Source organism: Rosa rugosa, chromosome 7 (assembly GCF_958449725.1).
Source record: "Rosa rugosa chromosome 7, drRosRugo1.1, whole genome shotgun sequence".
Taxonomy (NCBI): Eukaryota; Viridiplantae; Streptophyta; class Magnoliopsida; order Rosales; family Rosaceae; genus Rosa; species Rosa rugosa.
The window spans coordinates 20,589,285-20,614,189 of record NC_084826.1 but is presented as its reverse complement, the minus strand read 5'-3'; the positions used below and the strand labels follow the sequence as shown (position 1 = coordinate 20,614,189).

Below are 24,905 nucleotides of genomic sequence, written 5' to 3'. Positions count from 1 at the left end.
TTATCAATGCCTTAACGACCATCAATTTGGCTGAAATTTTGCAGAGATGATCTATACATTAGTACCTAAAAACTGAACGGTCGAGATGTGGATATGAGACCGAAAAGTGGCCCTAAACTCCAACCTCGCACTTTAATTTCAGAGCGAGGCCTCACTCTGGATAGAATTTGTATATATATATATATATATATATATATATATATATATAGTTGTAGTTGTACGTAGTTGTAGCTGGTGTCTTTTTTCGAATTGAATGGAGAATTAATGGTCGACGCTGTCAGTCAGAAGAGGCTGCCTTTTTGAATTGAATTGATTTGCCTCTTAAACCATTCTAACTCATTTAATATTTTAGGTAGGTTGAAAAAGACCATGATCAACTATCAAACTGACATTAATTGTTAGCTAGCTTTATGTCTTTAACCCTTCATTGCCTCTGCCTTTTCTTCGAACTGGTATACGATGATGCTTAACATTTATTTATTTTAAATCATTTCACTAATTATGTACCTCAGTCTGATTCCTAAATCTACTATATAATTTTCCCAACAAAAAAAAAAGAAAAAAGAACCGTGTAGGTAACCCTTATTCAAGAGAAACTCTTCAATTAGGGCCGTGCCATGTGAATAGTACGACTGTCCAATAATCCCGTACTCTACCTGATTTTGCCTTGTGTGTATATGATATGCTCTTATATGGCCGGACAAATACCAAAATTAAACTCCACACAATCATCCATGTTTTCACCTGATCATAGACCCGGTCGGACGGATGACGTGGCACGACGGCCTGGTTGATCAACCGTAGAGTTCAATCCCTTTCATGACAGATAAAATTGTCCTTTTTTTTTTTTTTGAGATAAGCTATGCATGACTGCCATGCATAAATGCAACTCAACAAATTTGCCACCCTATAACATTATTGTTTTTAGTTGCAGTGAGCTTTTTGAATTGAATGAAGAATTAATACTGATGTCTGTTAGAAGCAAATTGAAAGCTTCATCTGCCATCGATGTACATGCATCTTCCCTTTGTTTAGAAACCATCCTACCTAGCTCATTAAATATTTTAGGTACGTGAAAACTATATATTTGATAATCCATATAATATATCTATTATCTAGAGGATCCATGCATGTGTTCCTCTTAAATTGCTGCAACCACCATCTAAATAAAGATAATATCATAATTTATTAACACTTGTATCACGCACAAAAGAGATAAGGTTTGTTTGGTTGTTTATACCTATGTTGTAGTTTGCCAGCTTCTATCAAAATTCTAATCTTTTTGATATCAGTATCAGACCGAAGAAAAGGTCGAATCGATCAGTAGTCGTTGCATTTGAAAAGTAAGCATACATTTTGAAGCATTCTCCACAATTAAAATTGATACATTTTGATACATTTTGATATCAGTATCAGACCAAAAGAATGTCTGCACTCTTCACGTATGCATGCATGCAAGGCAACTCTATCTCTCAAGTCTCCTAACCTTATCCCACCTTCTTTATAATTATCATGCTTATCAATTGTATATGTAAATCTAATATAATAGAGTTCTACTCTATCTTGTGTAACGACTTGTAGTGATCACTAGTATCTGTTGAATATAAATACATGGTATTGGCCATCAATTAAGGTGTGCTCAATACTACATTTCCATCCCTTGTTTCTAAACCTTTTATGGTATCAAGAGCTTGTAGTGTCTAACGACAAACTCCATTTTTTTTTTTACCAATGACCACTATCAGTTCGACCTCCTCCTCTACTATCTCCTCCACCACCTCCTCCCAAACCCTCAACCTCAACAATAATCATTCTGTCAATCCCTCACAGTCTTCTAATGCTGGAAATGATTTTTCTTCTGGCAATGTATCTCATTTTCTATCCATCAGGTTAGATAGAACCAACTATCCTCTGTGGTTGGCTCAGATCACTCCTATTCTCAAGGGTCGCAAACTCATGGGCATTGTGGATGGCACTAATCCCTGCCCTCCATGTTTCCTTGCTGCTAGTGACGGCAATCTCACAGACACTGTCAATCCCAACTATGAAAATTGGATTGCTCAAGAGCAGACTGTGCTCAGTTGGATCAATGGGTCTCTCACTCCCTCTGTCCTTGCAACAGTTGCCCGTTCCACATCTGCCTTTTTCACCTGGAAGTCCTTGGCTAGGAGATATGCATCTCAATCCCAGAATCGGGTTCTGCAGCTCCGTAGCGATCTCCTTCGTACTTTCCGTGGTAATCTCAGCATCTCTGACTATCTTGACAAGATTAATTCCATTGCAGATAATCTTGCCCTTGCCGGACATCCTATGGGTGATGAAGATCTGGTATCTATTATTATGAACAACGTTGGTCCAGTCTATGAGACCACAGTGAGTTCTGCTCAAGCACGTGATACCCCTATCACGTATGATTCTCTTGAAGCCTTACTTTTATCTGCGGAACGAAGAATGGCTGATCAACATCAAGGTGCTCTTGACCTCAGCTCTCAACTGACAGCCCTCCATGTCTCTAATTCTGGCCGTGGGAGAGGCCGTGGTCGTCATCAGACTCCATTTTCTGGAGGACGTAATCCTTATCCTCCTTCTAGCTTTGGCAGATCGGGTACCCCAACTACATTTGGTACTCGAGGACGTGGCATCTCAACTGGTGGAACATCTATTCTTGGTCCTCACCCTTCCACAACCAACTCATCCTCTGGCAGAATTTCTTGCCAAATTTGTAGCCGCAGCGGTCATTCAGCTTTAGATTGCTATAACAGGTTGAACCTTTCCTTTGAAGGTCGAGTTCCCACTAAGAAACTCAGTGCTTTGGCTGCCTCTGTATCTACACCATCATCATCTACATGGTTGCTTGATAGTGGAGCCAACACCCATGTTACCTCTGATCTCAATAATCTGCAGTTCCCAAAAGAATACAATGGCACTGACCAAATTGGTGGTATAGGTACCAACTCTAATTTACCTATTTCTCATGTTGGTTCTTCTCTCTTAACTACCGGTAACCAATCTTTTCAGCTAAACAATATTCTCCATTGTCCTACCGCTTCTACCAACCTCCTTTCTCTCTACCAATTTTCTTCTGATAATGATTGTTATTTTCTAATCTCTCCTACCATTTTTCTTGTTAAGGACTTAAAAACAGGGAGGACGCTTTTTCGGGGGAGGAGTAGAAATGGTCTCTATCCGTTGCGCCTTCAATCACAACATGATCTTGATCCCGGTCGTCATTTTGCTTTTGTTGGTGTACGGGTCCCCGCTCATGTCTGGCATTCTAGGCTAGGACATTCTTCATTCAAAATTTTATCTAGGATTTTATCAAATAAAAGTGTGCCTGTGTCAGGCCCTTCGTCAATGTCATTTTGTCAGTCTTGTCCATTAGGAAAGAGTACTAAGCTTCCTTTTCAATTATCTGAGTCTGTATCAAATTATCCTTTGGAATTAATTCATTCGGATGTTTGGTCTTGTTCAACTTTGTCAATTCAAGGATTTAAGTATTATGTTCTTTTTGTTGATGATTACTCTAGATACTCTTGGATCTTCCCAATGAAAAACAAAAGTGAAGTATACTCAATTTTTGTCCACTTTCATAAACAAGTTGAAAATCTCCTTTCCACTAAAATCAAAATGCTTCAAACTGATGAAGGTGGTGAATATACCTCCCTTGCTCTCCGACAATACCTAGCTAATCATGGAATTTGTCAACGCTTTTCTTGTCCTAAACACCCTGAGCAAAATGGTCTTGCCGAGCGCAAGCATCGTCATATAGTTGATACCGGTCTTACTCTCCTGGCTCATGCTTATGTTCCTTCAACATATTGGGTTGAAGCCTTTAACACTGCTATTTATATTATAAATAGACTTCCTTCTCCTGTTATTCAGTATAGCACACCGTATACTAATTTGTTTCACCGTGAACCACAATACAAATTTTTAAAGGTGTTTGGTTGTGCTTGTTTTCCGTATTTACGACCTTACAACACCTCAAAACTTCAAGTTCGGTCAAAGAAATGTGTCTTCTTGGGATATTCTTTAAATCATCTAGGGTATAGGTGCTTGGATTTATCTACAGGTCGTGTCTATCTCTCAAGGCATGTTGTGTTTGATGAAGGCTGCTTTCCTTTTCGTGAGACAAATTCTCCCTCTCCTGGTAATTCTTCAATTTTACATCCTTTAGAATTCTCTCCTCTTACTTTTCCTCCTGTTTCTTCTCATCCATATCCTTTAATTAATGATACAAATCCACCTACTCCACCGTCTTCCTCCCAAGATAATTCTAGATCTTTATCATTATCCATTCCACCACACTTTCAACCTAATCCATGTACTTCACAACAACCCAGTTCAGCTTTGACCTCTTCTACAATTAATTCTCCTATTTTGTTGTCACCTTCACAACCAACATCACCACCTCCAATTAATCCTTCCTCCAGTATCCCATATCTTCCTTCCCGACCTCAACCCCACCCCGTGCCTATACAACCAAGTGCAAGCGCCGTACCTTCTTCACATTCCATGATCACCCGTGGAAAGGATGGGATTCGGAAACCCAATCCTAAGTATGCGCTGCATGCTTCTCTTCTTAATGATGTGGTTGAGCCTACAGGTTTTAAACAAGCTGTTAAACATGCACACTGGAGGCAAGCAATGTTTGAAGAATACGCTGCGCTCCAAAAGAGTGGTACATGGGATTTGGTGTCGTACAAACCCTCTATGAATGTCCTCCCCAATAAATGGATCTTCAAAATCAAAAAGCGTGCTGATGGCTCTATAGAACGGTACAAGGCACGCCTTGTTGCCAACGGCTTTCATCAACAGGAAGGTATTGATTTCTCAGAAACATTTAGTCCGGTCGTCAAGCATTCCACAATTCGTCTTGTCTTGGCTTTGGCAGTTAGTCATAGTTGGCATGTTCGGCAACTAGATGTTCATAATGCATTCTTGCATGGTTATATCACTGAGGACGTCTACATGCGACAACCATCTGGCTTTGTTGATCCAACCTATCCCAAACATGTTTGTAAATTGAAGCGTTCCTTATATGGCCTTAAGCAAGCTCCTAGGGCCTGGTTTCAATGTTTTGCTGACTACATCGAAGACTTGGGGTTCAAAGAATCAAGAGCAGATTATTCCATGTTCACTTATCGTCATGATGGTGTCTTTCTCATCCTTCTCATCTATGTGGATGATATTCTTCTTACTGGTAACAACCCTTCTTCAATTACTAAACTTATTCACCGGTTGAGCTCCTTGTTTTCTATGAAAGACCTTGGTCCTATACATTATTTTCTTGGCATTGAAGCAACCTATCATGGCTCTCATCTTTCCCTCACACAAACAAAGTACGTCGTTGATTTGCTTAAACGTACTAACATGCATGAAGTGCAACCAATTTCATCACCAGCAACAAGTGGTCAAAAGTTGAGTAAACATGCCGGCACTTGTCTTTCTGATCCCTCAGAGTATAGAAGTGTTGTTGGAGCACTCCAATATCTCACGCTTACTAGACCTGACATTTCCTACTCTGTCAATCAAGCGTGTAAGTTTATGCAGGCACCAACTACTACTCACTGGACAGCCGTGAAACGGATTCTTCGCTATCTTAAAGCCACTATCACTCATGGGTTACTTTACAAACCAGGTTCTCTTCATCTTCAAGCTTACTCGGATGCCGACTATGCTGGCGATCCTGATAATCGTCATTCATCTGGTGGATATTGTGTATACCTGGGTCCTAATCTGATCTCCTGGAGCTCTAAGACTCACAAAACCGTTTCCCGTTCTAGTGCGGAAGCTGAGTATAGGCAACTTGCTTATACTGCAGCAGAAATCTCATGGCTCCGCTCTATTTTCTGTGATCTTGGCCTATTCCTTCACTGTCCCCGTATTTGGTGTGATAATATCTCTGCCATTGCAATTGCCTCTAATCCCGTATTTCATGGACGCACTAAACATGTTGAAGTCGACTATCACTATGTGCGGGACAAGGTTGTCAACCGCGAGCTTCAGGTTTCCTTTGTTTCTACAACAGATCAGCTAGCTGATATATTCACCAAGGGACTCCCTGCTCCACGGTTTCACTTTCTTGTTTCCAAGCTGCCAGTTCTTTCTCGCCCTGCCAGCTTGCGGGGGCATGATAGACCAAAAGAATGTCTGCACTCTTCACGTATGCATGCATGCAAGGCAACTCTATCTCTCAAGTCTCCTAACCTTATCCCACCTTCTTTATAATTATCATGCTTATCAATTGTATATGTAAATCTAATATAATAGAGTTCTACTCTATCTTGTGTAACGACTTGTAGTGATCACTAGTATCTGTTGAATATAAATACATGGTATTGGCCATCAATTAAGGTGTGCTCAATACTACATTTCCATCCCTTGTTTCTAAACCTTTTAGTAACCCCCTTTGAGATCATATTTTTCAGTTTGATAAACATATTAATACAAATCTAGTTAGGGTTCGTCTACGGTACATTAATGTACAAACACATCAAGTAGACTAGTTAGATACAGATGTAGATCGACTACCTCGATACAGAGGTAGACTAATTTGAGTCAAACTAGTCTACTTATGCATGAAGTCAGTATAACTTTGATATAGATACTTGATTTATTGATACATTAATATATCGTAAAATTTTCCATCGAGAAACCCGACAAACTCTAGTTGAATGGAAAAAGCTACCATATATGATGTGATCGATCACTAGTGCGTTACCGACTTACAGCATTCAAATTAATGTCGATCACATGTATTCGTAGCCTATACGTACAACACGATAACATTGGTACTCCACTTCGATATAGTTTGTTCTCTTTACAGTTGTGGTTTAGTTTTCGTTAATTACAAGTGTTTATCCTAGACACATAATGATCCTCGTTATTAAAGTCTCAGTTCATCGATCCCTGAAAAACTGAGAAATAGTGCTCTAGAAATTTTATACCATTAAATTATTTTAACAAATGCAGATGAGATCCAACGACAACGTACTAAAGCTCGAAAGCCATGTAAAGGTCAGAAAATAAAGTGTTTTATTACCAAAGTACTCTAAAGCTCGGAAGATTTGTATTTCATATAGTGTACCTGTACTCCAGTCTCCTTTTCAATGATGCATCTGTGCTTCTCCACAACCATGGAGTAATCTTCATTCCATCCAAAAATTTCATGAACCAACAATTATCGTCGTTTGAGGAAACTGAACGAAGAGCCATGATATGATTTTTAGAAGCAAGTTAGGGGTAGAGCAAATTCTCCTTAAGTAGACAAGCTAGCAGTCATCCTGTTAGTTTTGTTTATGTGAAATTTCATGTCGCTGCATATTGTCGTTAACCAAGTTCATGATATAATTGACTAATCATAAACATACAAGCTCAAGCTCACAATAGTGTGCATGGATCACAGAGGAAAGATTATCTAGAAAACATGTCAAGCATTTGCTCCAGACACAGTCGACTAAGCAGAATTCATTTTTGCTCGACGTCGTATAATCAAACGCAAACATCGAGCCAGGTCCGAATTAACTCCTATATATCATGTTGAGCAGAAGTAATGCTCTAAGAAATGACAATTCTAGAAGAGTCAATTTTCGATCAAGACAGAGAGAATAAGCCAATCCATAAATTCCAGATCGATATCTTATTACACAGGCTCCAAGTGAGGGCATCGCCATCTTGGTGCAATTAGAGTCGATCAAGCTGAGAACAAAGCAGTACTTAGAATAATTAATACTGATAAGATGAACAATTCTTAGGTTCACCCCTGGGTGAACAAGCATATTCACTCCTTTTATCGATTAACTCACTTTTACTTAATAAATTTATAATCCAACGGTCCATATCTTAAATTAGCATTTAAAGATCATCTCTGTAAAAAATCAATTGAATCGAAAATCGTTTAATTATCTAATTGAATCAAATAAATGGACGGTTCTAACAACACTTACTGCTATTATGATGAACCGTCCATGTATTTCATATAAATGAATAACATCATATAACCCAATTGAGACATTGTAGAATAAGCTAAACCTCTCTTAATATCTTTTTGAGCAAGGTCTTCAATTTGAATGATTTTTTACAGAACTAATCTTTGTATTACATTATACAACTTGAATTGTTGGATTACAAAATTAAAAAGTTATTATGCGTTAATCATAAGAGAGAGTGAATATGCTGCTTCACCCCAAGGGGTGAACCTGAGAATTGTTCTGATAAGATTTGCCGCTTTATATAATATCAAGTTTGTCTCAATTATCTCGCTCTTACAAATTTTTTGAGTCCCTCTTAGGCGGTAAGTTTACAACAGAGTTTGCTTCTTGTTAATCTCTCTTTCCCATCACAAATTAAAACAATGAGTTGGAATTGCTCATTTTTTAAATGGGTTTGTTTCCATCTTTATTTATAACTTGTTTCCGACCAAAGAATTATTACTGTGCTTTTGTGATAATTCGACCGTTAGATCATCATGATTTTTCATTAGGTTGTTAGAATTAGCGAGTTGGCAATACCCTAAAAGTTTGAGCCGATTTCGATGTGGTTTTGAATTTTCGGGAATGTCGATGAATTATTGAATTAGGATTTTGAGGTTTCGTTTGAATTCAAATTTAGTTAAATATTAATTTATTTCCCACGAAAGTGTCAGATTCGAGCATTAGTTTCGATTTGCAATTTTCTTCGGATATCATTTTACATATAGTTTATGATTTTCGATGAATAATTCATATTTGTGTTTAAATTATAATTTATGATTTCCAATAAATAGTTCAAATTTGTGTTTTATTTGTGATTCATGATTTTTGATGAATATCTCGGATTTAAGATATGTCGAAATTGAGATATATATATGCTTTGGATTGAATCTTAGTTATGATTTACGGGTTTTTGGATATGGGATTGTGGATGTATTGATCATTGGTTGTGTTACTGTATGTTTGTGATATGTTGTTGGAGACACTAGAAGAGAAGGTATGGACTCTTGGAGATCGAAAGTGGGAGTCCCTCCCACATCTAAGAAAAAGTTTAAGGAACTTATCCTTATAAGCGTTGGAAGTTTGGAACACTTGTTAAATGGACAGAGAGAGGCAAGACCCATAGGGTGGAAGCTTGACCCTATTGTAAATATATATATATATATATATATATATATATATATATATATATTAGTTTGTATATCAAAGATGGGCCAAAATGAAAATTCTAGAGAAACACATAGTAGAGTTTGCCAGGATCGATACATTGCTTATTATCCTCTGACTTGACATGGAATAGTGGTCTTGATTTGTGGCATTAGGAGAGAGGGGATGGATTGGTGACCGATGTTGTGACACCGGCAGAGACAAGATGATCCGGTGGCCGTGTTTGTTATTGATTTTGTATGTTATGATTGAGATCTCTATGGTTGATGATTACGTGCATATATCTATCTTATTGATTCTAATTTTGATTTGAATATTAAATTTATCATTTTTAGTTCTTGGTGTTTTAATAGGGCTAGAGACAGAGATATGCAATTGTTAACAGAATCAAGCTCGAGGTATGAAAACGATAAAAATTTGATACTTGCATATAAAATTATTTGCTTATAATACGGGGGATTTTTTTTTTTTTTTTGTAATTAATCCTAAACAAAAAGTAACAACAGAAATTATTTATTTATTTTCAGCCACAGGGAAAAAAAAGGCGGATCCATGTAATATACAGAATAATTCTCATATTCCTCGAATCCTCGTCATACAAAAGAATGATGGGCATCACCAATGGTACAACACAAGGAACAACAAAAAATTTACATGACACAGGGAAATACAACCCATGTCTTTCACATTCACATGTAGCAGCTGCCCCGCTCTTTAAATCAACTGAAAGAATGTGGCTCCAAGGTGGGATTAACAGTTGAGGATTGCGAGCTTGCCAATCAACCGTTCAAGGCAACTGGACAAGGAGGGAGGTGCCACCAAAGATATTCGGCATCAATGGTTCCTTGGTTCGAGGCTTGGAAACACATTTCCAGCTCATGTTTGAAAGAAATAAATACTTAGTTTAGGGCATAGTGAACTCGCTCAAGGAGTTGCACAACCTGATTGACAGGAACAGGCGAACTTCGCAATTTCAAACGTGACTTTACTGTGCCTTGTACGCAAAGAGGTGATGATAATACATCCTCTTGTTGCATACTTGTAAGCTCCAAGAATTGAGTAAGCATGTCAGCATCAAGAATCTTGGGTACTCCAACCTGCATCAACAAATATTACATGCAAGCTCACACCACATTCACTCATAGAGACAAAATAACATCAAATATTTTATGCTAATGCAATAATCATCTCATACATTCCATATGTTTAACTGCAATAGAGCATAATTATAAGGGGAAATGATCATTTACCCAATTTTTGGATTAATTAACCCCACTTACCCAAACACTTTAAGAGATTGCCCACTTACCCAAAAACTCTAAGAGATCATTTCCTTAATACCCAATTAAGCATTTTTTTATTCCTTTTTATTTATTTTTGGGACAATTTTGCCCTCTCATTCTTTGTCACTTGGAGAGAGAAGTCATCGGAGACCTTGCCGGACTACGATGACCAGTGGCCGGCCGCGGACTCCGGTGAATGGAATCCAGCGATCGGTCGCCGGATTATCACCGGAATCCCGAATCCGGCTACCGGACTGGTAACCTGATTCCGGCGTCTGAATTTATTGCCCCCTAATAATACCCAGTAACCATATAATTGCCCCCTAATAATCATATTATTACCTCTCAATAATCATATTATTACCTCTCAATAATCTAATTATTGCCCCAATAAACATTTTATTGCCCCTCAATAATCTTTTTATTGCCCCTCAATAATCTTTTTATTGCTCCCAATAAAATACCAACAAGACGATTAAAATAGTTAAACATTAGTATAGGCAGTCACCAATCTACAAAATCTACCAAACAAATGCTATTCGAGTACATAACTGGAATGAAAACATCTTTTCTGCATATTTTCACATACTAGACAACCTGTGGCCTGTGTTCTGCCCAAAAAAAAAAAAAAAAAAAAAGACAGCCTGTGTTGGGCTCGACGTCGTGGTCCTCCATACTGGCCACCAGATCCAGCATCTCAGCCGGAGAGGCTCCACTCCACCTTCTTATTTCTATCTTAGGGCCTGAATTCAAAGCCTCAACGAAGCGATCCCTATCGGACGACTTGTTAGACCCGAAATTGTCGCTGTGATTAACCGGGAAGAGAAACAACCTCATCCTAGCAGAGGCCCGGTAGAGGCGATCGTACTCGTGCATCATGTGTTCGAGGTCGTCGTCGTTGGTGACGAGGGCGGGAAACTTGACGAGGTCGTCGTCGTCTTCCCCGGGGAGCTGGTACTTGAACGACACGTCGCTGTCGGTGAGGGCAGAGAGCCTGGCGACGAGGGCGGGAAACTTGATGGTGCGTTCGACGGCGAGGATCTTGGTCTCGCCACCGGTGTAGGTGAGTTGGTTGTTGGGGCGTGTGGTTATGGTGGTTTTAGATCTGGATGTGAGAGAGAGAGAGAGAGAGAGAGAGAGAGAGAGAGAGAGAGAGAGTCACTGAGAGGAGTCGAGATAGAGAGAGAGTCTGAGGGGTTTGTTAATTAAAATGAGGGTAACATTGTCATTCATGTTTAAATTGGGTACAAGGGATTAAAAAACTCTTAGTGGAGTAAGTAGGCAATTTTTAGGCTGAAATTGGGTAAGTGGTCACGGCCCCTAATTATAAGCACTCTTTTTTCCCGTGTCAAAGTTCTCTCTCCAGCTAATCAAAGGAACCTTAAAACCTGGAAACCAAACCCACCAATTTATCATGGTTTTCTTGAAAACAATTTTCTCATTCAGTACTACTTAATTTGAAATACAACTGTCAACCCGGTCAAATTTAGTTTCTCAAGTATTTTTTCTCAGCCCAATCATTGGTCAGCAGTACCAGGAGTAGTAACACATTCATGGACCGCCATTACAGACATTAAAGGAAAGACGAAAAGAAAAGAGAAAAAAAGAGGTAAAAGATAATATGTCAGGTTTTATGCCTACTTGTGTTCATACAGATTAAAGCATGCAAGTTCATGTAATAGTATAGATTTAGCAACCTATATGCCTTACCGGATTTTCACGGCTACGAAACTCATTATGATCATTTCCGAGAATAGGAGCGGTTAATGGATGTACCGCCAGTCTATCTTGGACAGCTTCTAAGAGTTCATATTCTTCCCTGCAGAAACAAATCAATATATACTAGTGTTAAATACAGTGTTGAATTTGAATCAAAATTGTACCAAAAAGAAATAGAACTGAATGAAAATCTACAACAAAAGGCAAACGGTACAGCAATTTCAGGAATATTGACCATGTATTACAACAACAAAAATGGAGGATCAGTAAATCTCCATGAATCAAGGAACTTTTGCATGCACTTGAACCATAGATATTCTGGTGCATCTGTAGGCCTGTAGGTGGTTAAATTGTTAAAGGGCATGCATCTTTCTCAATTTCAACCCATCTGACATCCTTGTTGAACAATCATTAACACCAGATTGACATCATTGAAAAGACCATGTCCCACAGGCTTGCTGGGCTTCCGCCCAGATGATAGGTCGTGGCACATGGTGCTTTTGAGTGCAGGCTTGATCCACAGTCTAGAAGCCTCTCTGGCCTGTTCCTTGAGGTCCGACCCACACCTCAAGAAACCTTTCCACTTCTTTCATTGTCTAATACTAGTCACGTATCTTATTTCCTCTTTTTCTAGTTTCCCATTTTTCCATACTCTCTTAAGACTTGATCATTTGATCTCTGCTTCTCAAATTGTTGAATTGATACTACTATACAAGTGATTGCTTGACTGTAAATCAAATTTATCAAATTGAAGAACAAAGATAGACCCTCCAAACTACAGAAACTTAAAGCTAAGACTGCAACCAAAATATCTGAGCTGAAGAACGTGTCAGAATTTTGCAGAGCTCAGGAAGGTGATGAGGATGAACATCAACAGATCCTCATCTTGATCAACACACTTTTTTTTTAGAATTGATCAACACACTTAGAATTGTGAATCCTGTAATAATACTAACATTCTCAATCCTCATTAGCTATTCCACTAAACTATTTCCTATCGTAATTCAATAGAAAAGTTAGTTAACTTGATATAGTTTTTTGTTCAAAACTCACTCATTACTCACAATTGTGGTTTATTGAAAAAAAAAAATTAGTGAAGGCCTATTGGCATGCAATCCATGTGCAGCCCATGAATAATACTAAAGGCCTTTTAGGTGGTGCTTCAGTCCAGTGATAGTTAGCGACCTACAAAGTGAAGACTTCTACTGAAGGAGCGGATTACTCGCCAAGAATTGAAAATGTATATCACCTTAACTACAAAATCAGGATACTCTGAGATATTGTGCTCTAGCTTATTTTAGCAAGCAAACAAACATTGTTTCAATGTAGCATTGACTTTTTGGGAAGCTTTATTAATTTAATATGCAGGCTTAACCCTGGGAAATAGAGGGAGGGTGAGCTGAGTTTACTTGCTAAAATAAGCTAGAGCACAAAAGAATTCATATACATTATGGATGTCTTACACATTTTGTTCAACGCTGGATCTAAACGCATGATTATGCGCAACTCTGTTAGAACAAAATGTAAGAGAATGAGAAGGAAGGCTATTTTGCTTACCTTGATATTGGAACGAAAGTTATTATGCTTCCAAGCAGTGTACTCACAATGATACCGTTTTGAGAGAAGTCAATACTTCCATCACTGCCTTTCAATGCATCATCAGCTGGAAGTTTATATGAAAATGAGCCCTAGAAAGATCATTATTACATGTCAAGGTAAGCATCATATCATCTCAAAACAAAATTAAAAGATAATTTCATGTCCAGAATATAGTGCAAAAGTTCTAGCATTTCTCTCACTTACATACATCAGTTTCTCTGCATACTTTCATTTCAAACTATCTGCGGTTTTTTCATGTTTAATGTCAAGATAGAAAGTTACGTTCCAAGCCAAAAAGAGTATCCAAGATCAAAGGGGCCACCGAAAACCCGTTTTGCAACCTTTGAACAAAGACCTCCTTCTACAATTACTCAAAACCATGTTTGTAGGGCCAATTCTATAGTTTGTACCGGAGGCTTTTTCTACATTGAAATACCCAGTAATAATGTCTTCAGGGCCTTAAGAACAGAACAAAAATCCAGGCCACAGGTCTCTATTCTTTCTTCTCTGTCAGAATCTTTTCCATCCAAAAAGGTAAACAAATAGAAATCTAATTTGAGACAGACATGCCTACACAAGTACACAGTAAACTTTAATTTTTGTTTTCCTAAAACTGGGACTGGGAGTTTAAAGAGTAACATTGCACTTTTTATTTTGATACCCCAAACTGATTTGTGGACTAAGGCTTGAAACTGGGGCCTGCTGCCAAACCCAAAGATCCTTAGGAGAGGAAATTGCAAATAGCTAGGTAGGACCCATGAGGATAGTGAAAAGACCATATTAGAGTAATGCCTTCGTTACTTTAGAACTTATAATATAGTAAAAACTAAAAATATAATGGTGCATTACCAGAAACAAAAATTACCAACCTATTGGTTAATTAGTATTAATCTAGGTCTCTTTAGTTATTAGTGTTCACATGCGACTTCTAGTAAGGTACTCGTTAAATTTAATTCCTTAGTGAGGTTAGCCTAATATGCCTCATTGTAACCTAAAACAAGCAGAAATGAAAACTGAACTGATATAGATTGAAATGCTCGCTTCATTCTCTTCTTCTGTCCCTCCTTTATTTTTCTTGTCACTGTCTTTCCTAGTGGTTGTGCATCACTATTATATGCCAATTTCAGATATTTGGAAATTAATAAATGCAATTCCCAGAGTAACTTCAGGCAATGAGAATTCGAACATTGAACTTCTAATAATATCTACTCAAGCTAACAAGACAACGTAAAGATGTACCTTCTTGATGCTCATAGCTACCTCACCCATATAATAAGCACAGCTCACCGTTAAATTACATTCTGGACTTGCAGTATCTGATACACATAGTAAGAAAAGAAAATAGTTAAATTGTATAATTTTCAGCAGCAGAACATGCGCATGAACAGCATCTGAAGACAAAATAATACGACAATACATTAACAAGTTTCACTACCACCATCAGCATTGTAATTAAATTTTTTTATCTAAATTGTTAATACCGATTTTTTTTTTTTTTTTTGTGCTGTTAGAATATCAATAAAAACATGAACGAAGCACTTTATGTTCATCAAGATTTAATGCTGCCTGAAAATATAAAAATTTGCAGAGCTAACACGCTTGGTTCCCAGAAATATATATATATTTCACCATGCCACTAGTGCTGGAGAACTATTTTATAATGCCAAGCATCGTAGAATTACTTCCAGACATGCAAGTACAATATTAGCAATGGTTTCCCACACTGTGATTCTGTGTGCTAATAACCAATTACATACTAACAAAAACTACATTCTAACCATACAAGATCTCCACGAAAACCAAAATTTCGCACATGCCCAGAAAGAAAACACATTTGATTATGTTACCAGCTTCATATAAATAATAGATCTCATAGATTTTCTAAAAGGAATTTCATTCATTTGGTTGTTTCATAAATCAATTCCAATGCACAACTATCTGACAAAATCAACTTCACACATTGGAATCAAAAACATTGTGATTGCTATAAATTGATATCAGTTAATGAACTATAGTTTGAATTTCCAAACAGACAAGCAATATCTCGCCAACTTAGATCAGATGTATAAATAGTACAAAATCTGAGTCGCACATCTGCTTCTGCTCCAACTTTGTAAAGCTAAACTAGGCATCGCAGGAACACAGTAAGATATAGACCTATTGAATTGTAATTACAGAAAATTACTACTTTACCTTCTAAATAATCTGCACATGAAAGGACAGCAATGCTTCCCTTACGATCTGAAACAACAGCCGTGTTGACATCCATAAGAATGCAATCACCAACTAATCTCTGATACGGATCACAGTAAAGTTGCTGCAGCCTTTTGGACTCCTTCCCCACAAGAAAGTAAAGCAAAAAAAAAAAAAAATATCAGGATAAATATTAGAAGTACAAGGCATGTGTACTGCTATTTCTACTTCTAATGGAAAAGCTACATGGATAAAAGGAAAATGGAGAGAGGGAAGAGAAAGAGAGATCAACTGATGTACCACGTAAACAAACAGACAGAAAGTTATAATTGCTTTTACCTCATGATAATCATAGAAAAGGATGCCATCACGACAATCACCAACAACAATTCTAGTGAAATATGCGGTCAAAGATGTAATTGTAAAGCGCGTCCTCGCCACAGCCCACTTTTTTACCCTTTGGGAATTGTCATGTGGAAAACCACATAAATAAAACTGAGAAAAGAAGACCAACATCTATTAACAATTGTGATGCAATGGCAGAATTTACCTTAGTATCTGACAGCATGCAGTACTGTAATGCAACCTTACAGAAACTGTATATTCAAAAGCATGCAGAAAGCACAAAGTTTACTACTTACAGCATTACCAGCAGAAGCCAAGAAGTAACGATCAAGATAAGGGCAGATAGCAAGTACCATTCCAGGCCATGGCATTGAAAAAGCTAATCGAAACTGCCACGCGTCAGTTTCTTCAAGTTTCATACCATCACAGCTAGTATCATCTGGGCTACTACAGAGACTACTACTTGAAAGCTGTTCTGTGGCATACCCAACAATTTCATGAAATGGGGAAGCTCGTTGAGAAGATGACCCTGCCTTTGAGCCGAATGTCATTGAACCACTGTCTGAATTTTGCATATTTTCAAGACAGAGAACAATAAGACGTCCCTTGGTACTGCAAATAAAATCCAGTTAGAATAGCATCTGTAAAGTTAGATATGAGTATGATTTGACATATGCACATGTTGATAGGGGCTGGCAGGTAATTAACGTCCCAAAAGACTTCCCTTTACTACATTATAGACATGGCAGGTACACATTGACAGGCACTTGGTACTCTTAATAAAATCCAGTTAGAATAGCACGAGGATAACATTGAAGGAAAAGAATGGAGATATGAGTATGGATATCACACTCATATTTTGACAGGGGCTTTGTATTATGCTTTTTGTTTATTCAATAAAAGCCATTTCTTTTCACCAAAAGAAAAAAAAAAGAAAAAGGGTATGATATCTCACATGTGCTATTGACCGGCCTGGCAGGTAATTAACATTGTTACTGTTAACAAAATCAGTTAAAATGGCTCGTCTACAACGTGGAAGGAAAAGAGAGATATGAGTATGATATCACACGTGCATATTGACAGGCTTAGCAGAAAATTAATTGAAATCCCTGTAGACTTACTCTTACAATTGAACCAAAAAAAAATATATATAAGAGTCTGCTAGCCACGGAGAGAGAGAGAGGGGAGCTGGAAAAAACAATGAGAGATGGTTTACCTTTCAGCCTCACCACAGGGCATTATGGCCGACCCAGAAGACAAACTTGTTCCAACCAAAATAACCTGTTCGCTTCCAACCCTCATTAACTCCATCGATTTTCCAGTTTCACCAAATTCAAGTTTGAAAGATGACAGCACCGACCCACTAAGAGGATCTACGCAACATATATCAGATGAACATGTATCATCACTCAAATTAGTCCTCATCACAAGCAATAGCCTGCTTTCACTATGATAAAAGACCCTCCTCGGAGTGCCTCCAAGATGCAACTTCTGCACATTAAGCCTCTTACTGTGCACCATCTCTACCTAGAAGCATCACATAACATGGATTAGTATCAATATATCCAACTTTGAGATAATTGAGGGAAAAAAAATATCTTATTACAAAAGCACTTAATCACATATATACACAACATAAACAGAGATTTTAATATCAAGACTTCCAATTCTTAATGTTTATTTTTCACCCATTAAGCCTGCATGATACACAGTTGGAGGTCTCACAAAATCTCCCCAGCAGTGGAGAGGCCCTTGGATAACGTCAAATGACCTCACCAACTGAGCCAGCTAGTACCTAAAATTCCTAAATTTATTCCCCATGAGAAGGACAGACACTAAAATAAATTACAGTTGGAAAATTTTAGCTTATTTACTACACTATTACTTTAATGATACAAGATAAAAGTTAATAAATTAAAAACAAAAAATGAAGTAGTATCTACTCAGCTTCAAAGATATATCCGGAACAGTCAAAATGTTCAGTCTTGTTCCACAAGCTTTGATCTCAGTTCAGAGTTTAAAAGAAAAATGACACTATGGATATTGTCATGGAATATCTCTCTTGTTTAATGATATAAAGACATAAAGCTTATGTAAAATTCCATTATCACAGTTAATCCGCTGAATGGATACAAGCACTCAACACATTTGTTCCTATAATCCTATAGAAGCATCTAAGTATCTAACCTGTCCAGACATCTGGGATACTGCATGAATATATGCCAAATTCTCTTCAAACAAAAGAATGGGATATATTTTGCAACTGGAATATAATTCTTAGGTTTATATGCAATGAGAATAAGTGTTTGAGAATGAACCAATGCATGTTTAACTTCTGTTCTTTGTTATTATTATTATTTTTTTCCAAAAGCCATGCTGTACTACTCCAACATACTGTTCAAAATCCCATGCCAAGACCCGTACTCAACAATTCAAAAACTATCATTATGATGGAGAACTCTCCACAGTTCCAAAATGTAAAAAGTAAAACATTCATGCTCAAGAAACCATGTAATCCTAAAGATCCCAGTGCTCTGAAACTAAATCTGACTGATGTAGCTAAAGAAAATCTACTTTAATATAGAATCAAGGGTAAACACTTTGTATGCGTGCTCCATTAATATCCCTAGATTGAAGGCATAATTACAAGCTAACTACAGTAAACGTAAAGAAAGCTATAGACTAGCAAGATAATATACAATAGAACTCTCACCAGATGTAGACAGTTCTCTGCAACAAATAAAATTCCCTTGGGGCATTCGACATAACATACAGGAGTCACATGAGTCGAAGATTGAAATGAGATAGAAGTATATGACAGGCTGTGCCTTGCAGTATGCAGCAACCAAGGCCTATCACTGAGAACAACTACATCACCATCAAGGGAATCACTTAAAGGAACCAGGAATACAGGAGTGATGCCAATCCGACGGGTAGCAATCAATTGCAAATCAACAGGAAAGTTGTCCTTTATATTCTCAGATAACTTAGTAGTATACATATGTCGACCAAAAGAATTTGCTGCTGATACACTGGATAAAACAGTATCTGTACTAACTGAAAGCCAATCAACAGGACTCTGAGGTACTACAGATAAAGGCCTTCGAGAGGGAGTAGGCCATTCAAACCGAAGCAGCATTCCATTCCTCAATCCAGAAAGGACATATAATCGGTCAACTAATACAAGCCTTACATCTTGAGGAATGCAGCCACTAATAGCAGTACCAAAAGTATTTGTTAATGAAATTGCCCCAGAAGCAAGAACTCGTAGGCCTTCACTAGGTGCAAGAGACAAGATTTCCACCGAAGGCTTGTGTGTTCCAATAACAAAGATATTACTGATGTCAACTCCAAATGGAAGAGCAGGGGCAGAACTCTCATCTACCAGACTGTTTGAAAAACTTGTATCTTTTTTCTCGTAACGGTTCTGAGGAATGGAGATGCATGATAATTCATTTTGCAATCTCAAATGTTGCATCTCATATATCTCATAATGATGCACTGAAAGCATTCTGACCCCAAGTATGAATATAAAGCAGGGATTAGATGAAGAAACAACAATTAGATTATGCCCAACAGCACCCAAACTGATGCTCAAATTTTCTGGGAACCAAGAGGTACAAACTGGAGAAGGCAAAGGAACACCATCAGAATGCGCACCCTGGGTGGGCAGACAGAGCCTGACTGCACTTCTGTGAATCTGGACCAGCATTCCATCATTTACAACACCACATGCCAAAGTAGAAACATCAGGCTGGAAACCAACTGAATCAGTCACATCAGTAAAGCTTAAACCAACTGAGAGTACCCTGGTTTCCTCAACAAATGATAGCACAAGAAATGAATGGTAAGTATCAATCACCTTCATTCGTAATGTCCAAGTGCCAGTAATCCCTTGATATATAGGAGCAGTCCTTAGTAGCTTTTCTACAGTGATACCACTTCTAATGATCCTTAATGACCCCTCCGGTGCCACTCCACAACAAGCAAACATTTGATCATGTTTCTCATCATGGTAATCCACAACTGACATATCCAAGACTGGGACAATGGTTTGAATAGGACTTCTGTAATGAAGTGTTCCGTTTTCCATTTTCAAGACCATCCCATCCCCCATATCTACTAGTGCAGCCAGAAACCCGCCTTCAACCCACAAAATTGTCTTGCATGGTAAACCTTTGTAAAGACACTCAGATTCTTGAACCTTAACGCCATCAGGGTTGAAAAAAATTTCAATCATGAAATATTCTCCGGTATCAGCAGAAATGATCATTCTTTGGTTTTCAACATTCCCTGGTTCCCAACTCCATGAACACACAAATTTGTGAGTCACATTCACATTGTATTTGTCACCATCTATACACATAGGATCTAAATCACTCAGTTCCAGTAACGCACAGGCAGCTACATTAAATAAACCCCCTTCATCATCAACCTGTAGTACGCTAGACAGATCACATCCTTTAGACGACTCCTGAACAAAATTTGCCTCATCAACCACATTGGATAAGAAATTTGGGCTTGTTCTGTAGATACAGTAAGGGTTGTTGGCATCTCTAAGATCCATTAAAATAGCATCACCCTCCCTAAACAGAAAAGCAAATCCATACGAATGAGGAACTTCAGCAATGCTAAGTACTAAAGGTCCATCATCTTCTACATACTGAGAAATAACATAAACATCTTGTTCTCTAATGTTCCATCCCAGTAACAGCAATTCATTACGGACTGCCCCAGTCCTGCAATGCAAAATATTCCCATTGTATTTGAGCCCAGTAAAAGTTACGAACAGAAAATAGCATGAGAAATGGCTTCTATCCTCAAACACTTGACAATTCAAAACACGATATCCTTTAATTCAGAAATACACATGATCATCATACCTATTTATAACAACGGCGAGTATAGGATTATGTCCCTTACTTTGATTAGGATCCTGTGAAATAAAGCTCATGCTCCATATAGTACCTGATATACTGTTTTTCTGGACTCTAGCAGCATTCACATTGACTTCGTTTTCAGGGGGATACACTATTTTCTGAAATTGTGGGACAGCAGAACATTTCAATAATTTTGTGTGAATAGCTAGTGTCTGCAAAGTAAATAAAGCACTCCACGTGGTGTTTTTTTTCCTATTTTAACCCATATGCCCTTAGTCTAACACCTATCATAAGAAGAGGGATAAAGTAGCAGCTCAACCTTATCAATAATGTCACTGCCTCCAGACATTGAAACAGAGAACATAGCCAACCGGTCTACATATGCACTAGCAGCAATGAAGCAGCCACTGCAAACATATAAACACAGAAGTAAGGACTAAAGGGAGGGAGGAAACTTTTATTAATAAACAAACAAACAGAGTCGACCAAGTAACAAACAAAAAGAAGAAAAGAAAAACACAGAAAAACCTAAATCACAGCTGCATTCCAATCATAAAGAATGACCAAAAGAACTATCTTCAAATTATGAAGAGATCCACACCCAAAGAGACCCCAAAAAATGAATCCAATGCCATAAATGATCTCCATTCTCACTCCTAGCTTCCACAAAGATTCTTTTGTTCCTCTCCATCCAAACAAACCAAAAGCAGCCAACATAGCAGATCACCCTAAAGCCATGCCCCTTTTCCATTTCATTTTTTTTTTAAGAGACAGCTTCTATTTTCCCCGACCCCAACTCTCTGCTAACAATTTTCTCTCCCTCTCCTCTTTATCAGCCCCGAAGAAAAACTACAAAAAAAAAAAAATACTTTTATTTTTTGACATCATATTACAAATACATTTATGTTTCACAAACAACATACAGAGCTTGTGCGAAGAGCCTACTGCAAGAGAAACAAAAATCACTTTTGACATACTCTAGCTATCCTAAGTTTTGCCACCGAAGCAACAGAAAACTTAGCAAACAAATAAGCAATACCCTCTTTAATGTATCATCTAGTTTTGGCACATCAACAAACTAAAGAATTTGAAGTATAACATATGACACAATGACACCACAAGAACAGCAAATACTTACATTGGAAGATAAAATATGAAGATAATGATTAAAGAATTACACCAGGGATAAACAGAGAAAAGAAAAGCCCACCATAAAGTCAATCCACTAAAGTTACATGAAAAAAGATGAACTGTTTCTAAGCTATCATTAATCAAGATATAGCTTCCTAGATATTTCCTTTCCTACTACAGAGCTACTTCCAAAATAGAGAAATTTCATCAGTGGCAAACAGCATCTTATAAAACCGCCTTTCTCAAACTAACAAAGCAATGGTGACTTACCTTGAATCAATGGCTAGCATTCTTGCAAGCTGATTCCTCGCGTTTCCAGGATTAGAAAGTTGAACTTGTGTCACAGGAAAAAACCTACACAAACATTTTGAAGTGTGATAAAGAATAAGCAGCAGAGAAGCAAGAAAATGAGATTCATCGGTAAGCATAATCGGGACACTGCAAATGCTAATATTTTAAGCTTTGGTTTCTATTGCTACAGCTCATGAAGAAGTAACTAATTCAAAAATTGAACAAAGCAAAGAAAATGCATATACACCTGTGCATTTCATTGCAGAAAGATAGAACCGAGAGCTTCCCGGAATCCGAAACAACCACCAAAAGATCCTTGCCCAGCATCTACACCAACAAGAGCACAAAATTTATTTTTCTCAATGTAATAGTGAATTCTCGAAACAAAAGGCTGAAACTCGTTGAATTGAACTAGACACCTGGCGGTTTCGGGTTCGGAATCCGTCATTCCAAGGTAGGACGGCAATGTCTTTAATGGTGCCGAACACAGGCTGCTCACACACAGACTGTACAATCCCGTCTTCACCGATTATCACCAACTCTATCGATTTCTCCTGAAATGTCAAGAATCACATATCGGATCATCTCTGTTTCTAATTCCAACAAAATCAGAAGTAAAACGAGAACGGAGAGAAAGAGAGAGAGAGGGGGGAAGACCTTGCCGAAAACGATGTCGCGGGAGTTGGGGAAGCGGACGTGACCGTAGAGGACGTGGAGAACGACGGTGCCACGGAGGAGGCACTTGGAGAGGTAGTGAGAGGTGCTGGAGGTGGAGGAGGAGGATGATCTGGAGTTGGCGGAGGAACACTCCTCCTCGGAGACCGCCATTGACGATGGCTTTCTAGGGTTTTCTGTATGTTATGTTGCTCACAAAGAGAGAGAGAGTGGTTTAAATTTGTGAGAGACCTAGTTTGAATTTGTAATTGGTAGGAGGAAGAGGAGGAGGATGGCTGGTTCGATGGGGCTTAAGTAAGACGTCCCGAAGTGTCGAGAGAGAAACACAACGCTCACCTTTTTCCCAGAACCCAGATTACATTTGGAAATTCAAGAAATACATCGGTTTATTTAATCAATGCGGTGAACGATATATCAACAATCAGAGTGGCGCAGCGGAAGCGTGGTGGGCCCATAACCCACAGGTCCCAGGATCGAAACCTGGCTCTGATATGTGTAGCTTCCAACCACTTTATCTTTTTTTTTTCCTTGTAAATTTTACATGAATAATAATAGAAAATGATGTCTGTTTTTGGTGATTGGATTAGGAAAAAGTTATGGAAGAGCTTCTAACAAGGGCTTCTTTTCTTTCTTCTTTTTTGAAGGCAATGGAAGACTAATCCATTGATGAAAGCCATGACGACCTCAGTCGGTCAAGCATGAAGGGTACAACCACATTACAATGCAAGCTCGGTAGAGAACTAAAAATAAAAAGGAAATCCAAAAAAACTCAAGTTCAAAACAATGAAACTACCAACAAAAAGCGATAAAATAAAATGAGGAACCTTACGCCTCCGAAAGTGAGACACCTCCTTAATCATTTTGACGCTCAAGACCCTCCTGATGTACGTCGCCACAACCAAGCAGGACCCATCACACCCAAGAAGATGTAGAGAATCATCTCCTAATTGGACTGGGAAACAAGTTCCAAAGCTTCCAACCCCTCATGCACACCGCCAGGCCCATCCTCAGTTGAAACCGAAGCCATGGAATCAGAGCATCCACAAATAGACACCGCCGACGAGCCTTTAACTTTGTTTCTTTGACCATGAGACCTACCCTTCTTCTTATAGACCTTAGTAGCCGACATTACCTTCACCTTGACTAGACCTTCAAAAGAAAATTCCAAACCAAGGTTTTCCGGCTGCAAGTTGGCCGGGATAAGAGCCAAACTATGTTTACCTCTTTACCATCCTCAGGGTCCTCCTCCTCCTGTGGACGACGCATCCCCACCACCGAAGCGTGAGCGGAGGTTCCCTCAGTTCCAAGCGATGCCCTAGCTCTGGAAGCGAACGAATCTGCACCTTTTCTTCTTTAGCAAATTGGGAACCCTGAAGGGAGAAAGCAGTAAAGAAGAAATAGATGGCTGGGCATTTGCCCGGAAAACTAGGGTTGAAATGATCGGCCTCGATGCCTGCTGAGACCCTGCCTCCACTACAATGTTTGTCTCCGACACATCCTCCCAAGGGCATCGCTGCCCTCCATGATTCAGCAGAGCACACAACTTGCAGCGCCCCAGAAGCCTCTCATACCTGAATCGCAGCGCTAGGACGTCGATAGGAGAAACCCTAACCCTGCGATCCAGACGCACCGGATCATTGATGGATAGA

At 38.5% G+C, this 24,905-nt stretch overlaps 2 protein-coding genes and 1 non-coding gene across 5 annotated transcripts in view; 1 reads left to right on the top strand and 2 right to left on the bottom strand.

The window, feature by feature from the left end:
• The window catches only part of LOC133720587 (serine/arginine-rich SC35-like splicing factor SCL30A), a 72,579-nt gene that overhangs the window by 40,211 nt on the left and 7,463 nt on the right, over positions 1 to 24,905 (bottom strand). The gene's annotated exons all lie outside the window — the stretch shown is intronic.
• LOC133720570 (uncharacterized) lies at positions 9,696 to 23,610 on the bottom strand. 3 transcript variants are annotated; one of them, XM_062146940.1, is made up of 15 exons: positions 23,239 to 23,610; positions 23,001 to 23,135; positions 22,829 to 22,908; positions 22,561 to 22,644; positions 21,479 to 21,566; positions 21,163 to 21,317; positions 18,993 to 21,018; positions 17,496 to 17,806; positions 16,576 to 16,891; positions 16,274 to 16,429; positions 15,935 to 16,076; positions 14,981 to 15,057; positions 13,700 to 13,830; positions 12,134 to 12,242; positions 9,696 to 10,237 (listed from the first exon to the last, which is right to left on the bottom strand). In XM_062146940.1, exons 1-15 carry the CDS (start codon positions 23,407 to 23,409, stop codon positions 10,040 to 10,042), a joined length of 4,179 nt encoding a protein of 1,392 aa, XP_062002924.1. In that variant the 5' UTR covers positions 23,410 to 23,610; the 3' UTR covers positions 9,696 to 10,039. The 3 variants fall into 3 exon arrangements, with proteins under 3 accessions (XP_062002924.1, XP_062002926.1, XP_062002925.1); XM_062146942.1 differs by lacking the exons at positions 22,829 to 22,908; positions 23,001 to 23,135; positions 23,239 to 23,610 and adding an exon at positions 21,688 to 22,008 and having other exon boundaries at positions 22,561 to 22,646; XM_062146941.1 differs by lacking the exons at positions 22,829 to 22,908; positions 23,001 to 23,135; positions 23,239 to 23,610 and adding an exon at positions 21,761 to 22,008 and having other exon boundaries at positions 22,561 to 22,646.
• TRNAM-CAU (transfer RNA methionine (anticodon CAU)) lies at positions 23,677 to 23,748 on the top strand. Its single transcript has one exon. It is a non-coding gene; the product is annotated as a tRNA-Met (tRNA).

Excerpts from the sequence above, each read along its gene's own strand:
- LOC133720570 (XM_062146940.1), bottom strand. The coding sequence starts at position 23,409 with ATGGCGGTCTCCGAGGAGGAGTGTTCCTCCGCCAACTCCAGATCATCC. Across the intron at positions 23,136-23,238 it reads GCGACATCGTTTTCGGCAAG|GAGAAATCGATAGAGTTGGT; the intron begins GTCTTCCCCCCT and ends TTGACATTTCAG. Across the intron at positions 12,243-13,699 it reads ACTTTCGTTCCAATATCAAG|GGAAGAATATGAACTCTTAG; the intron begins GTAAGCAAAATA and ends TTGTTTCTGCAG.